At 42.6% G+C, this 17720-nt stretch overlaps 3 protein-coding genes across 9 annotated transcripts in view; 1 reads left to right on the top strand and 2 right to left on the bottom strand.

The window, feature by feature from the left end:
* The first annotated feature begins 593 nt into the window (after positions 1-593).
* Positions 594-4393, top strand: LOC123501814 (cyclin-dependent kinases regulatory subunit-like). Its single transcript, XM_045250832.1, is given in 4 exon segments — positions 594-781; positions 3173-3300; positions 3934-3966; positions 3969-4393. Coding segments are annotated over 4 exon segments (258 nt in total). The 5' UTR covers positions 594-725; the 3' UTR covers positions 4010-4393.
* A 415-nt stretch (positions 4394-4808) lies between these two features.
* Positions 4809-9277, bottom strand: LOC123501818 (tRNA pseudouridine(38/39) synthase-like). Its single transcript, XM_045250840.1, has 10 exons — positions 8903-9277; positions 8536-8635; positions 8262-8404; positions 7872-8033; positions 7055-7248; positions 6751-6872; positions 6241-6584; positions 5953-6096; positions 5369-5649; positions 4809-4949 (listed from the first exon to the last, which is right to left on the bottom strand). The coding sequence occupies exons 2-10, from the start codon at positions 8632-8634 to the stop codon at positions 4873-4875; spliced, it is 1566 nt and encodes a 521-aa protein (XP_045106775.1). The 5' UTR covers position 8635; positions 8903-9277; the 3' UTR covers positions 4809-4872.
* Positions 9278-12831: 3554 nt separating this feature from the next.
* LOC123501815 overlaps positions 12832-17720 on the bottom strand; it is a 112436-nt gene continuing 107547 nt past the window's right edge. For 5 of the 7 annotated variants that reach the window (XM_045250836.1, XM_045250839.1, XM_045250833.1 and 2 more), the window contains one exon: positions 12832-17318. In XM_045250836.1, the coding sequence (XP_045106771.1) occupies positions 16816-17318 (503 nt within the window). In that variant the 3' untranslated portion in view covers positions 12832-16815. The remainder of the gene's footprint in view (positions 17319-17720) is intronic. The other 2 variants (XR_006673715.1, XM_045250835.1) reach the window with 2 other exon arrangements.

Raw genomic sequence — 17720 nt, 5'->3', positions numbered from 1 at the left:
GATGATAATAATAATAATAATAATAATAATAATAATAATAATATTAATAATAAAATAATAATAATAATAGTGATGATGATAATAATAATAATAATAATAATAATAATAATAATAATAATAATAATAATAATAATAATAATAATAATAATAATAATAATAATAGTGGTAATAATGATAATAATAATAATAATAATAATAATAATAATAATAATGATGATAATAGTAATAATAATAATAACAATAATAATAATAATAATAATAATAATAATAATAGTAATAATAATGTTATTATCATTATTATTTTATTATTATTTCGATTAGTACTACCACTAATTACCATTGGTTTCTTAAGCATTATTATTATAGTTAGTATTACTATTGTCATTATCATTACTATGACTATTACATAAGACAAACAAACCATCCTTCCCGTTAATGACAGTAAGGGTACCTCTGAACCAGAATGACTTAATAAACCCCATGCTGCCGTACAGTGCACTGGTGAAGTGAAGGCAGGGGACATAACAGTGAGTTAGTGAAGTAAACACAGCAATGGCTTGCCTTACACCAGCGGTCCCTGTGAAGGCGGCGGTGGTGACGGTGGTGGACCAATCAACGCCCAGGATTTGAACCAGTGCTGCGAACACGTCTGTGGCGGTGCTCAGTGTTGGTGCTGGAGGACTGTTCTGCCTCGACTATTTGAACGCCGCCTGCCTCACACCACCATGCCGCACAAGATCTATTACTCTGACAAATACTATGATGACAAATACGAGTACAGGTGAGTAGCGGAGTGCTGGGCCAGTGCTGGGTACTGCTGGGCTTACTCTGCCACTCTGCCCTCCCATTCACCCATGTGGCGTCTGTTTACTCCATTGATCCACTTGTTCCCTCGTTAATGTCCACACGGGCAGGATAATGTGTGTGTGTGTGTGTGTGTGTCGCAATGGTAATACTTCATGCATTGCTCACACTCCTAATTCCACTTCTTCACCCTCTTCGTCTTCCCCTTCTTTCTCTCCCTCTTTCTCTTCTCTTTCTTCTTCCTCCGTCTCCTGTGTAGTGTTCTGAAGTAAGCGAAGAATTATGAGAAAAATAATGATTTCTCACTTGATTTCGTTCACATTCGTAACATTTGGTGTGTGTGTGTGTGTGTGTGTGAGAGAGAGAGACAGCTCCCTTGACATTTACAGTTGAAAAGTACTTAGTGTTGTGTTGAGGCTTTCTAGTTGTGAGTCTGAGAGTGTTGAAGTGTTCACCCATTATCCTTTTTTTTTTTTTTTTTTTTTTTTTTTTCTATGCAAGAGGAAGACCTGTCAAGGGCAACAAAACATTAAAATAAATAAGTAAATAAAAAGATCCACTGAAACTGCAGGTTCCCTAAAAGATTTAAAAGAAATTAGCCAGACAAATATGAACAAATGTCTACTACGAAGTGAGTTTGTGCCTTACTCTTAGCTGTGTCAGTTTTCACAGCAGCCGTCACAATATAATGCTGTGGTCAGATACACATGTGCCCTAAATGAACTAACTTGGTAACTTGGCTGATAAAATGGTGATCTTTGAAGTTAACCTCTTTAGTACTGCAATGCATTTGTACCATGAGTTTTAGGTACAATTAGACAATTTTATTTACATTAGAAAGGGTTTATGGAGGTCAGAAGATTAATACAGAGTCTTCATTTCAATTCCCACATAAGTTTCTGAAGCTGTGTAAAATCACCAAATAATAACCTGAATGAATATGAAAATGCATCATTGTACTGAAGACGTTAACAATATCACAAGTGTACATGGTGCCAGATGTTATGGAGGTGGGTTGGTGAGGGAGTAGAGTCCACTGGTGTCAATGTGTGGTCCCTGGCTGTTTGGGTCCAGTTAGAAGTGTATTTGTTTGCAGTCTGCTGTGTTACCATGTCAGTCAAGGTCACTAAATGTAACGATAAAGTGTAACTGTTTGTGTCGCCAACGAGGGATGGTAAACAAGGAAGATCAAAATGTGAAGTATTGAGTATTGTGTATAGTTTGTCTATCTCTAAAATGGCTCCTGGATTTCAAACATATTGTAGCTTATTGATAACATAATTAATTTGATGTGAATAATACTTGTTTTCTGTTCATCCATGCACTTATTACAAGGACAGCTCGTGGTTTTCCATAAGATTTGACAACCATGCATTCCCTGAGACACCATTCAAACCCAGACCCAGGAGCCACTTTAGAGTAGACAGATTATACCAGTGGCTGGTGTTGTGGTGGGAGTGCCTGTACTTTTGTTCCTGAACTGCACTGTGGCGTGGCAATGGAAACAATTAGGAGTGGGACATTTAGTGTGACAAGGGAGGCGTTTGGTAACTGTGGCTCTGCTGATATTACTTTTAAGGAGACTGACCAAGATGACAGTTCCCCCACCACCAAAAAAAAAAAAAAAAAAAAAATAATAATAATAATAATAATAATAAAGAAAAAATAATGCAGAAATCATGTCATGGCATCCTCAGGCCTGGCAGTTTACAATGCACACACAATAGTTAGTCATCCACTTCTAAATAACGTTTCAATGCCTTGCACTGACACTCGCTGGGTCAAGGTCACTGTAGATTTTTTCATTTTCTTTGTGGCGGCGCATGTAAAAAATTGAGATTTGAACCCAATTGAAGTATGGAGCGGGAATGGGAGGATTTTAATGTAAAGAAATATATCTAACATGAATTTAGGAAGAGTGAAAAAGATAATCTATGTTTATAAGTTGAGAAATGATTACATTGGAAAACAAACAGAAGACAGACCTTGGAGTGACAGTGGCAGACACATTGTCACCAGATGACATGATAAACAACATTGTGAGAGAAACAGTAAACCCACTAAAAGAATTGCATTTGCACACCCCAATGAAACAATGAGGAAACTAAGTACAGAGGCAGGACAGTACCAGCACAGATCCTTTACCGGATGTCACAACCAGATTGCTGGATGCACACTCACACCTACACTGTTATGATACATGATATGTAGATAAACTTGTGTTTTTCTAATTTTTAGCATTACTTGACTTTTCTTATGATGTCAGATGGTTACTTGTCAGTGTAGTGCAGTGTCATGTACTACAAGGGTATTTACTGTTACTGAAATGAAATTTATAATGATTGTTTAATGTGGTGATCTCCGGCAGACACGTAATGTTGCCAAAGGACCTGTCCAAGCTAGTTCCCAAGACCCACCTGATGACAGAGAGCGAGTGGCGGAGCCTGGGTGTTCAGCAGAGTCAAGGATGGGTGCACTACATGATCCACGAACCAGGTGAGACACACACACACATAGGCATGTACATTAGAGATGCCATAGTGAGCAAGTGTTCACTGACGCACTTCAAGTACTGCACACCACCAGAGCAGATTGAGGGAGTAAAGCAAGCTGTACTACTTGTGGAGTAATAACCTGTGTAATTGTAGTATTGTATCTGGAATGGAGAAGCCTAGAAGATACATATGAATAGTGACCATGACAGTATTCTAGCTCAGTGACATTTGAGGAGTTGGTATAATATTGTAAAGCTCAGTGGCAAAAAAAGTCTTGGAAAACAGACTTGTCATTATAAAGGTTACTTAAATGAAGAGATTGATTTCAGAAGTTGTCTCTTTAATGTTCTGAATCATGCCTAATGTTGTTTGGTGCACTAAAGAGTAAAAGTGACTGGTATGCTTACATGTGGAGTTAAGGAGAAGCAAAGGATGTAGCATGGAGAGGCCAGTACCAGCACTAATCAAAGTGGAGAGGGGAGTCTTAGTGAGCCATGTACAGTACCAGTTAGTGAGCAGATAGCAAGTCCTGTGCAATCCATGACAAGGTGTGTTATTAGTTCAGGCTCCAGTTATTAGTGAAGAATGAATGTCCCAGAGTATTTCAATACTTTAAGAGACCATCCTTTCACAGAACCACACATTTTGTTGTTCCGGAGACCCATCACTACCCACCGCCCAAGATAGACGAGGATAACGACGACAACTAGTATGCTGCCACTCAAGTCTCACTCCAGGGCACACTTGTGTCTAGGAGTCTATGTTTTAGTATCCTTCACCTCTTCTGTCTCATCTCTCTCTCTCTCTCAACACAACACAACACGACACATAGCCAGCCAGGGTGTGTACCATTCCTGCCTGATTATATTATAGACCTGTACATATAGCCCTAAGATAGGCTGGTGGGTGGAGCCGATGCTGTCTGGATACTATACCATTCTAATAATGTTCATACGGTGCTTAGGTAATGTGTTATTTTTCTTAACGTTTTGGAGATCCATTCTATGTTGTGATTCTTTATTACCCTTCATGTACTTTTCTTTGATTCAGTCTTGATTGTTTGCAGTGGAAATATATACTATTTTCTCTAACTACAAAGGTCTTTCATTATCCCAAGGTATAAGCCTGACACTGATGCCCACATTCTTCAGTTTCAATAGCATATTGAGAGTAGAATTATTCTTTGTATTTTCCACCCTTCAACTAAAGGCTGGAATATTCTTCAGTCATCCAAGGCACGTATAAATGCTCAGTGCGAGACGTATTTGCTTACTATAAGTGGTCAACACGGCAGCCAGACATCATCAGTCTAGCCATTCTTGGCATCCTAATTACCAAAGAGATGATGTAGCAGAAAGTCAGTGTACTATAAAGAACTCCTCTGTGGGTCATATGGATGGAAAAACAAAATAACATAGGAAGTGAATGTCTTTACTTACAGGATGCTTAACGCTGGATCCTTCTTGACAGGTTCACCGTGAAAGGACAGATGTAAATGAAAGATGTAAGTAAAGGTGGTGAGCTTTATTCTGCTTCTCTGCGAATCAAACTCATCCACTGAAGGTTTGTGTCATTAATCAAGTTTTTTCAGTAGTTCCGGATCCAGCCTTTGTTTCTTGATGTAGTGCTCAACCCGCTTCTCCAGACTCTCTGCAATAAAAAGAACATATTAATTTGAGAGAGAGAGTGTGTGTGTGTGTCCTCCCTTTCCTCTAGCATACCCTATCACATTACCCCTTCCATTCCCTGCCACACCACTTTCATTACCATCCACAGAGTCATTTATTGTCAAACCTTTCCTTTTAAGTCTCTGTATCTTTATAATGTCCAGCTTTCCCTTAAAATATTCTCCCATCCTAATAAAACCTCACTTCCTATTTCTCAATTCTTTATTATGTCTAGCTTTCCCTTCAAATTTTCTCCCATCTTACCTAAAACCTCACTTTCTCTTACTCTGGTATTTTTTACAATGTCCAACTTTCCCTTCAAATATTCTCCTATCTTCCTTACAAAAACCTAATGTCACTTCCTATTTCTATGCTTCCACTGTTGACACTGCACACACTCACCGCAAGTTGGTCGTGTGAGAAGAGGACGGTAAACTTTGCATTTGTTCCCGGACATCAAGACTGCTGGTTGCTCCTTCACTCTCCATCCCTCATCTTCCTCCTCCATCCTCATCTTCACCTCTTCATTATTTTCCTCGTCCCTCTTCATTTTCTTCATCTCTGGTTCATTATTTCCTGGCTGTTTTTCCTCATCCTCTTTGCCTTTCCTTTTCTCCCTCACTCTTATCAATCTTTCATAGCGACCCTCCAGATCCTTCAGCATACTTCTGGTCATGGTGTTACTGAAAATAATTAAACTCTTAAATCCCAAGGGAAGGTAAATACGTGTGACTTGAGACACCATGCAATAAAACAAACAGGAATTCATTATAGTGGTTATTGCAGGACCATAGAAGGTAAAAATGAAATAGAAATATTGTGGACAATGGAAAGATTTAACTACAAGGGAAATATAGTAGTATGTGTGGGAGCAAGCAGACAGACAAGGGGGTAATTTATAGTGATGTTCAGACTCATGGGTGTAGGTGGACTTCTTGCACCTTATATAAGAGGAAGGTTCATGAGGCAACACTTCAGCCACTCACCGGACAGCCTGCTGCGTCCACACTTCCTGCAGCTGGCCCAGGAGGCGGCGCAGCTCGTCCTCATCCCAGCGCCATGCCACACCGTCAAAGTGCACTGCCCACAGGTTAAGGGGCAGGTCGCTGGCCAGGCAATACTGGGGTTTCCTGCAGGAAGCACATACAACACAAAGGGATAGTTTCACTTTCAAACACATGACATGAATATAAGGTAATTCTGAGTCTATGGCCTTCCCTTCACTTCTTGCTTGTATGTATGTGTGTACGTGTGTAGCCATGCAATATACATACCTTGGATGAGTCTTTACATCCAGTAGTTCTGCCACCACGTCTGGCTGCTCCTTGCCCTGCCCCACCAGGAACAGCACTGCCATCACAGCCCTCACCTGGTGCCACAAGAAGGCCTGGCCCTCTATAGTGGCCACACACATCCCATAACCATCACCATCACTTGGGCTTTCATTTACATCTTCACTGCCTCCACCTGTGTCCTCACCGTCCTTCTGGTCCATCCTTGCCACCCTCACGGCCATGATACGCCGCTTGAAGTTCACCACACCGTTGGCCACATCCATTTTGCATAGGTTGCGGAAGTCGTGCTCCCCTACCAGGTGTTGGCCAGCTTGGTTCATGGCCTGTAGAGAGTGCTGGCCTGAGCTGTGTACTGTCACAAGCCTGAATGTTGCACAGCTTCACATTGTATTGTCATGAAATGAGGTGAAACACTAATAGGTATATGCATTGGTGTTTTGTTTCTTAGCTCACACACACACACACACACACACACACAATGTTCCTCACCTGCAGGTCCAGGCTGCCCTGAGGAAAGAAGTATTTATAGGTGCGCTGGCAGCAGTCAAATCTGGCAGAGAATTCTGAAGGCACAGGACACCAGGCTAGAATCCTTATCTCCTGAGGAAGGACTGGTAGGGGAGTTATTTATTAGAGGTGGACAAAACATGATAACAAAAGCTAACACAGAGACACAAATAAATTTAGAATGTATCTCATATATCTGTAAATGAACTTAAAGAAGAATGTGTGGTGATGTAACAAGAAATCTTTCACAGAATCTATTCCAAGTATACACAATACTCATGCTAACCTCTATTGAGTAGCTGAACATAATTGATTTCCTCTTCCTCCTCCTCTTTCTCATACTCCTTCAGTCTGTCAGTAGTGGAGGAATCTTTTTCTTGGGTGACGCCTTCCACCCCAATCCCCTTCCTCACTTTGCTACGCAGGGTGATAGAAATTACCTGGTCAAAGGCACTCACACCCTTGTCTGTGCGGCCACACCTGTGAAGATAAAGGCTGGCTAGTGTTTGAAGACCAGTCGGCTTGTACAGTCACCACAAATGAAAGGTGTACAGCAAAAAACACGAATGAAAAGCACACACACAAAACTGGGGCTACGTTTGAGCAGTGTATGAAGTGAGGCAGCAGCTGTGGTAATACAATGGAGGCTAGATGAAGTGACTGTGGGGGTACCTGATGGACTAGTATGTAGGAGAGAGGTTTATTTTTAGCAAACACCTTTTCTGACACTAGATGAACCACAGGAACACATTGAGGAAGAAGGATGAGGAAGTGAAGAGAAAAGTCTGACTGACTATGTAGCAGTGAGTCAGCTTAAGGAATGATGTATCTAATGCCAAAGTATTGAAAGCAATGTTTAAGGAGTCAGTATTTAATTTTTCCTGTGGTGCAGTAGTCATGATGAGAATGAGAGGGAGATGAAAAAAAAAAAAGAAGTAAGCCCAACATTGGTTTGTGAAAGGTTGGAGACAGGAAAGAACATATAACAAAAACTGACAAAAAAGTTTAAAGTTTGAATTAAGTGGAATAAAACAAAAGGAATACAAAGAGGAGACAAATTACTTCTGCCTCTTCATGACACTGGCAAACAGAAAGACACACACCTGTGGTAGTTGGAGGTCTCTCTGGACTGGATGAGTCTGGTCTTAAGTAGAGCTGCAAAGAGCTGAGCCTCGATAGTGTTGTGGGAGTCTTCCTGCACTGTGAACCCTTGGTAGTCCCACCCCAGGTAACACAGCTTCAGCGCCACGTGTCTGCAGGAGTACCTGAGGAGACAGACCATGTAAACCCAGGAAGAATTGGAAGGGCAGTTATCATTTTTAAGAACATTGTTATTATTCATTCCTTTGACATAAAATTTTTGATGAAATGTCAGGTTCAACACACACACACACACACACAAAACAGTGGAACAATTATGCTGTAATGTTCTGTCTCCAAGATGAAACACAATTATTACAGAAATAGTAATGAAGTACAGTGTACATACTTACTTTGAGAAATCAAAGTCTCTCTGTTTAGGAGACTTTCCGTGAGTGGAGAGGGAGTCTGGTGTGGCTCCAGTCTGGCTCTTGGAGAGAAGGTTGCGTAACTGTGTGTTGTGAGCCTCCACCTGCTTCACTCTAGCCTCCAGCTCCTGTGAGGGAGAATACCACCATCATCAGTACTCATCACCATCCCTCTCTCTGATCATACTTCTCCCCTTTACACGAGATCCTTTTATGTCATGTGTGAGTGGTGTGCCTTCTGAGCAGCTGCCTGACTCACCTCTCTCGACAATTCACTGAGCAGAGCTTGTTTGTGCTTCTGGTGAGGTGGTAACTTTGCTCTGGTTTCCTCTTTTCCTACCTGGGATTCTGCCATCATCCTGACAGACAAACATGTTGAATTAGAGTTCACCTCCACCACAAGGAAGCATAATCATTAGTCAACAAATTTCTTTGGTCTTCTAGCCATTCAAAAACCATTATTCACTATTCATCATATATATATATATATATATATATATATATATATATATATATATATATATATATATATATATATATATATATATGCATTATTGAAACAATAAAATAAAACAAGAGTATATTATAAAGAAATGAACAGGCTTTATAAACTATCTAGTATTTACCTTGGTTTTGAAAGCCACTCAGTCTGTGTTGATATTGACTTGTGGGTGTGAAGTGACGCGTCTGTGAGTTGGAGTGCTGCAGGGCACGGCAGCCGTGAAGGTAAGAACGAAGACAGCACCAGGCTGAGGTTTGTTGTTGTTGGAGATTTACGGTCCCTACAGGCTGAGGTGCCACAGCCTGTAATGCCGCGGTGATGGTGGCAGGCAGATTATCAGCTGGTTAGATTCTGTTGAATTGTACTTTTGTCCTTGTTGGGAATGGGGGAAGCCTGGTCTGGTCGACTGTGGTCCTGCCTGGTCCTGTCACAGCGCGGGTTTGTTATTGTCTTTAGTTTGGATCCTTGATCTTGATGCTACAGGTGGCTCGGCACCGCTCCTCAACCGCCTTGGAATTGCCAACTCCAGTAGAAGACAGACGAAATACAAACGGAAAAAAATAATAAATAAATAAATAAAACAAATAACATTATCCTGTACAGTGTATCTAAAACAACGAAAGACCATGTAACACACACACACACACACACACACACACCGCGTAGTTTATTATTGGTTAGCACACTCGATCGGCTCACAACCGAGAAGGCCCGGGTCCGAGTCCCGACTCGCAAGGCAAATGGACGAGTCTCCATGTGTGGCCCTTGTTCATCTATTATAGCAGTAAAGAGGTACGGGATATAATTCGAAGGGTCGTGGCCTCGTTATCCCGGAGTGTAATTCACCTCGGTCGTCTGCTGGTCACCCAGCCAGTCTTCCCCATTACGGAGCGAGCTCAGAGCTCATAGACCGATCTTCGTGTAGGACTAAGACCACAACACACTCCACACACCGGGAAAGCGAGGCCACAACCCCTCGAGTTACATCCCGTACCTATTTACTGCTAGGTGAACACACCCCACACATTAAGAGGCTTGCCCATTTGCCTCGCCGCGCCGGGATTCGAACCCGGCCCTCTCGATTGTGAGTCGAGCGTGCTAACCACTACACTACGCGGTGTGTATGTGTGTGTTTATAGTGTGGTCTTAATCCTAACCGAAGATCGGTCAGTATGAGCTCTAAGCTCTTTTCGTAGAGGAAAGGCAGGCTGGGTGACCAGCAGGCCACCGTAAAGAATAACACACACACACACACACACAGGAAACAACCTGGCTACGCATATAGAGCTCATTAGCTTCATGGTGTTACATGGAAACGCGGCGGCTATCTGCGGACCTCCGCTGGACAACATAAGATATTAACCACCCAACCACACACACACACACACACACACGAGATAGCCTGGCTACAGCAGCGAGTTAGCATCGCAGTGTTGCGTGGAAACGCGGCAGCTATCTGCGGGCCTCTGGGTGGCATCAACTCCGCACGCACGCACGCACGCACACACACACACACACACACACACACACACACACACACACACACACACACACACACACAGCAGCTTGCGGAAACGAGGGGACAGCTGCCATCACACTATGTGATGCTTGATTTTATAAAGATGGGTGGAGCCGTCACACACACAAACACACGCACGCACGCGGGCACACACACACACACACACACACACACACACACACACACACACACACACACACACACACACACACACACACACACACACACACAGTGCGGGAGAGAGCCAGGTCTGGGTCTGGGTCTGGCCCCGTCTGGGTCCAGCCGGTGGGGGCCCCCCCTTGATGACGTCACAAATATACGTTACGGAAACCATTTTGAAAATACCGATTCGCAAAAAGGCAGCTAGACATGAATGCATATTAAATTCCGACTCACCATTAATCAAAACTAATTTCTAAAATACAAAAAACATTACTGGACTGAGCAATAAGAAAATATTTAGAGGAACGCCGTAAATAAAAGTGTTATAATTTCGACATGCCTAAAAACACTGAAAAGTCCATGAATTTCATTCAACAGGATAGGAAACATTTTTTAAAAATATGAACAATTTTCGGAACATATTAAAACTTGATAACACGCTGAAATAAACAAAAAGGTCTTTTATATACGTCACTTTCACACACATTAACGGCGCTGTAAGTCACTTTCAAAATCTACACATTTAGCTTATCAGGAGTGAAACACACTTTTACCATCATAAACGATTCTTTGAAACTACAAACACTTCATTACAGCTTGAAATAAAAAATCAAAGATACCGAGTTTGAAAATTTGTATGGGAAACTAGGCTCTTATCTAAGCCATAAACAGCCTCTAAACACCGTGTTTCACACAACACAAGCACGGATCACACCTTAAATATCTGTAGAAAGCATGAAAACATTACTTGTATGGTGAAATAAGTGAGCTGAGGAAAAATGAAAATAACGTTGGAACTGGCCAGGGCTGATGCATGCTGGGACCTGCTGGAGACGTCATCAAGATGGCCGCGCCGCGCAGGAGGGCCGGTCACCAGTTATTTCGCCTCACTGGGCCTTCCTAATACACGAAACTGGCAATGCAAATGTATCTCAACAGCTGACATGAAAGACGAAGCATGTACCTCCACTTTGTGAGACGTCTGAATTATAATAAGTAACAAATAAAGCACATAATAGCCGAGACATGCCCACCGCCTGTGCCTAGCCCTTGCTCTGGTGACGGAAAACTTGAATTTCAGCGATTTTTAAGTGTCTGCAGGCGTTAGTTCATTGATACATCGTCCTGAAGGTTAGGATGGTCAAGTTGGAGCAGATGATGGCAAGTCAGGACCATGAAATATTGAGTTGCAGCATTATGTTAGTTGGGTAGTGAAGGCTGTCTCTGGCCACCACACCCCCTGACGAGCTAGTCGTGCACGCCAACACACACACAGCTGCCTTAAGCCGTCAAAACAAGCATAAGTCAATATTTGTTAACTAAAAGCCACACACACATTGTTTTCGTTATCGGCATTACTACTTTCGGTTTTTTTTTTTTTTTTTTTCATTATGTTCTTTCCAAATGTAATCACTAAACATGTAAACATCTACTTCTCTGATCATACATTCCCTTTCTCCACTGCACAGACATTATCTAGCACACATCGTTGAATATTAGACACTCACCGAGCCATTGATGTCTTAATACGAAGGATTTAAGTATGTGATTCATCAGAGTGCCCAGACACTCACACCACACTCTTCCACACAGACTCCTTGTGAAAACTGAAATGTTGGCGCCTCTTTTCCTCTTGTGAATCTGTGTTACCAACAACAGTCGACACACAGTGATACCAAGACCAAGGATGCACATTCCTTATTTTATTTTCATTCTATTAGTAAAAATTTTATCTATAAAGTTGAATGTTAATCAACCCAAAAGAAATAAAACTCATGGAAATTAAAAATCAAGATATCATAAATTATCGTACATATATTTTTGTAGTACTCGTGTTTTTCCTTTCCCCGCTCTCTCTCTCTCTCTCTCTCTCTCTCTCTCTCTGTGTGTAGTTAGAGAAGCTGGTTTTAATATTTTTTTTTTTTATGGTTTTGGTGACAGCAACAATATTTATACACTCAGTAGGGTCACAGATTAACATTTCTACATCACTAACAGGATAAATATTCTTGTGAACTTATCACTTTGAGACATCTTTATGTACTTGTTCAGGTTCTGCCATATCAAATCTTTAAACTGGGTAGATAATACAAAAAAAAAAAAAAAAAAAAAAAAAAATAAAAAACGTATTCTTTTCACCCATAACTTTCCTGCATGTACTTAAAAACATTCCATACATTGCATATAGCGATAATAATTGTCTCGTATCAAAGTGAAGTTGTTAAACCCATTAGTTGAAAGTTGTTGTTCTTGTGTTATACTGTCTTGCATGTACAGGTTGAGAGAGAGAGAGAGAGAGAGAGAGAGACCATTTCTAACATTACCACAAAAAAAGGGGGTAAGAGGCGGAAGGAAGCACATAAACTCGAACATCTTTTCAATTTGCTTTAATGAAACTTACACTGAACACTGTGCGGTATTGTTTGGCAACGTTGTGTAGTATTACAGAAAGGCTGGGGATTTGTGGCTATAGCAGGGGCTTTGCTGAGCCTCGCGCGGCCTGGCTCGGTCCCGCTACATTCTCAGGTCATCATCGGGTCGCCCAGGGTACTCGCGCGGGGAAACACTTTCATACCAGTCATCCTGTATATCAACTGTTTCCTTGGGTAGTGCCTGGTGTAATGTTCTCTTCTCTTAGCAGTGTGGGTATAGGGAAGACTGGTGTGTGTGTGTGTGTGTGTGTGTGTGTGTGTGTTGAGTATTTTTCTAAGTACATGAGATACACTCTGGTTGATGGTGGAAAGAGTGGATGAAATGTGATCTCGTTACCACCTCTTGTCTCACTAGAAGTGTAAATAGCCAGGTAAAATGATTTGTCTTGTCACAATTTGTCATTCTACAAAATAAATAAAAAGCCATTTATTCTCTCATAATTCCTGTAATTTTGCTGCAGAAATCCACCTACATGAATAAAATCACATGGTTTCATTGTCCAACATAGATGATTAACAGAAACCCTCACATTCTCATTTTTACTGACAAAAAGCCAATTATTGTCAAACTTGTAATTTTGCAACGCAAAACTACTAATTCATCCACCTTAACCCTCAATTTGAAATAACAGAACACCATTTTTCATTTACATCACTATTTATTCTTCTGATCAAACTCTTCTCCTACACACACAGAGTAACAGTGCACATCCTTCAGCCAGCCAGCCAGTGTCAGGCACCAGAGAGCCCCTTGTCACACCACTTTACACACTCACACCAACACACCACTCAATAACAAAAGAAAGAACACTCTGTCCACTTCATACAAATAATACACCAATCATGCATTTTTAAAACTATTTAAAAAAGGTAAAATAACCCTTTTCTTTGAGCCTAAAAATAATGGAAGGATTGATATTTTCCTGTGCAGTAAAAGTTTAGTTAGTCTGTCACTGTGTCTGGCTAGCAACACTGCAATACTCGTCACTATGGAATCCCTAGAGTTAACATCACAAAGATTAATTCTTCTAACACTGCATGAGACTAAAGGGATACACTTCATGCCACAGTAAGCCTGTCTGTTCAGCACCATGCCTAACACAACAAATCTCTTTAGAACATCCTGCCTGTGTATGAATGGCAAGGAGGCTGTTGATATTACTGCCTCACCCTCACACACATCCATCACAGTCTCATGCTTGCAGTTGCCCCACCAGTCACTCACTCAGGCTTGCAGATGAGTGGCTGAATGGTAACTGGTATCCTGATTTATCCTTCCCAGTGTGACAACAGCTGTGACAAGACAACTCAGAGTAATTGTGTGTGTTGTAATGGCCCATGCACAGTCTTTGAAATGTGACACAGCTTTGCAGGCATGTGGGGAGGAACACTGCACTCAACACAAGGACACTCATCACTGCAAGACAAATAAATAATACAAAAGAAAAAAAAAAAAAAACCACAAGTGATGTCTTAGTAGGAAACAACTGGCATATAAGGGAAACACACACACACACGCACGCACACGCACGCATGCACACACACACACACACACACACACACACACACACACACACACACACACACACACACACATAGCAGCGGTACAACAGGTAACGAGAAAATTTACATCCTTCTCTTCATCACACACACACACACACACACACACACACACACACCCGGGGTCACCATAACCTAATCCTCACCAGACACTCCACCCCAGCAGCAGGAAAAGTCAACATGAATCTAGCAGTGGTGGTGGCGGTGGTGGTGGTGGTGTGCGTCACTGCCTCCCCACTCCTCCCTCACACATCGCCGCGCCACACACTAAGACCAACAACACTCCCACAACATTCGTCCACAAAAATATAACCAGCGAGAGGCGCCCCACACCACACTGCGGCGGCGGCAGCTCGTATACTAGTGTCTTGCTCGGGCAGACGGCAGCAGGGTGGTGGTGGTGGTGGTGGTGGGTGAGGCAGGGGAGGCAAGGGACACAGGGACAACTACAGGGGCACATAGGGGCAGGACATGGACTAGAGGCCCCAGAAGGAAGCATGTCTCACTGCTACTTACTCTCTCTCTCTCTCTCTCTCTCTCTCTCTCCTCACAGTGCAGGACATAACAAGGAGGATGTGGTGAAGGTGGTTGTGGTAGTGGTGGTGGTGGTGGTGGTGGTGTTGGTGGTGCTGCTGCTGCCTTCGCCCTCTCAATGCTGTGGTGCCACTCGCATATTTTGCATATTTCAGTGTTTTGCATGTATTCATTTTTTTTTTTTTTAGTTTTTTACATATACATTTTTGTTTGTTTGTTTGTGAGATGCCAAACAAAGGTCTGTACCAGGAAAAAAGTGCATGAACAGCCAACACATATTAACATAAGGAATTAATGTATAGTATATCATGGGGACCAAGATGAGACAATTCATCTTTCTGTCTGCCATACTCAGCTTGAGTTCCTATGTAAATATTTCTAAGTATTATATAATTATATATATATATATATTCTTTATATATATATATATACTGTATATGTATGATATATATATATATATATATATGGCCAAGATTCTATTCTGAATATAGCTCTACACACTAATAACTAAAACAATATGTAGGAACGCTGAACACGGAACATTTGTAGCTTGTATAACAAAATACAGTGTTCTCGTTATGTTATACTGCCTTCAAGCAAACACACAGATGCTGAGTCCTTCACACAGGGTGGGCATATGTACAGGACAGGTGCCTCGCTCAGCACAGTCTGCACTGGGCCGGTGGTCACTTGCTCACCCACCCTCACGACCACAACGGAAAACTGGTGCGGGTGTCCGGGACGTCCGGGGCGCTGCAGTGCCGGCCCAGCCCGGCCCGGCCCGGCACCACGCCTGTATAAACTCTCGAGAGCGTAACACCGCAAGGCAAACAAGACGGGAACAACAACTCAACCGTAACCAAAGTGACTACGAGTACCAGACTATTAGTTCAAGGGTCAGCATCTCCCTCTTACTCTCTCTAACTCTCTCACTCTCTCTCTCTACTCTCCTTTCCCTCACTCATTCACTCAATCACTCCACTTTGTACTTTCTCAAACAAAAGAAGTTAATCATTATAAAGTTAAGGAATATTTCGACAGCTTATAAACTCGGCATTATCATCATCATCATCATTATCTTTAGCAGAAACAAAATTGAAATGGCACTTAAATCGCTTCTATTCTTTTTTTTATAGATTTTTTATTTTTAAGTAAGACGTCCTCTTAATGCTACACCAAAAATAATGACAAGTTTAATCAGTTCTTTATCTTATCTCTCCCTCCCTCTCATCCTTCTACTTTTGTGTCTAAGTCTTTTTATTACTGTTTTGCATCTACTTTACTGCATGGCTTAGGAGTAGATCTTTGCTACTCCACCTGACTAGCTCTATTATCTCTCTCTCTCTCTCTCTCTCTCTCTCTCTCTCTCTCTCTCTCTCTCTCATGCTATCTCTGTCTGTCTCTTGTGAATGAAGAGATTTGTCTTTTGCACCAGAAGGCTTAAATTGCTCTTTACTTTAATGCATATTTCCAGGAACTTGTCTGCTTGCTTGACTATCTCTCTCTCTCTCTCTCTCTCTCTCTCTCTCTCAGTGAGTAACAGAGCAACTAAGCACAGTACAACTCAACACTCCCTCAAGCTCCACCCATAAGTCTTTCTTCCCAGTTCTCTCTCTCTCTCTCTCTCTCTCACTGTCTTGACACAAACATCTAAGCCTACAGCACACCTTACACACACACAAACACACACACACACGCACGCACACACACACAGCGGTGGCGTGGGTGTGTGTGGCGTGTGGTGCTGTACAAGTATCATCTAGGACCACTGGCCGGGGGCGAGTGGGGGTTGTACTTCCGGGGTGCGGCGGCGGCACTGGCCTCTCACTGCTATGCCGAGGCGGCCTCACTCATGGCCCCAACATTCTCATTCACATCACGGCCGCCCTGACTCAGCTCCTCCTCAGGGAAGGCGCAGGGGCCGGCACGCTTGAGGGCCACTGCCTCCCCCGCCTCCACCTTCCCCTCTACCACACACTCCCGCCCCTCCTGGAACTCAAAGATGTCTGGCTCGGTGTTCTGTGCGCGGCTCACCATCTTGCCTGGCCGACACCCCACGCCGGGATATGCCAGCTTGGCCCGCTGCCCCAGGTGGGCCCGTGCACCCATCATGGTGACCAGGGGGCTCGAGGTGTCCACTCTGTTCACTTGGGGGTCCTTTGGGGTGTCTTGTGGGGCCTTCTTCTCTCGGCAGTCCTTGTGAGTGGTACCTGCTGCTGCTACTGCTGGTGGTGCTGCTCCTACTGGTGCTGCTGCTCCCCCACTGCTGGTATCCTTCCTCCCTCCTGCTTCCAGTTCCTCCAGCATCTCCTCAAAGTCTGGAAACATAAGCTCTTGAGTAGCCCCTTACACTGGGACTCTTGCAGATCACACACTCATTAACTCATCCATTGTGTCATGACAGCTGCAACAAAGTTCAATTCTTATGACAGCCTGACTCCCTCTCTGTGGTGGTTCTGTACACACTCTCTTCTCTCTTACCTAACACACATCCTTCTAATCACATCCAGTAATGTAACTCCACCTCTAAATATCACCAAAGCTACTACTACTACTACTACTAATACCACTCCACAAGTCCACCTGCATGTTCTGTTATAATTTCTACCTCCCAATTACCCTCTTAATTAAGTAAAACAATGCCACAGACACCAACACACCCTCCCTTCCCTTTTCTAATTTCTTGTACACCTTCCTGACTACAACCCCAACACACCCTCTCTTCTACCTTACAA

Source organism: Portunus trituberculatus, chromosome 10, assembly GCF_017591435.1.
Source record: "Portunus trituberculatus isolate SZX2019 chromosome 10, ASM1759143v1, whole genome shotgun sequence".
In the NCBI taxonomy this organism is placed as follows: domain Eukaryota; kingdom Metazoa; phylum Arthropoda; class Malacostraca; order Decapoda; family Portunidae; genus Portunus; species Portunus trituberculatus.
This window is presented reverse-complemented; position numbering and strand designations above follow the sequence as displayed.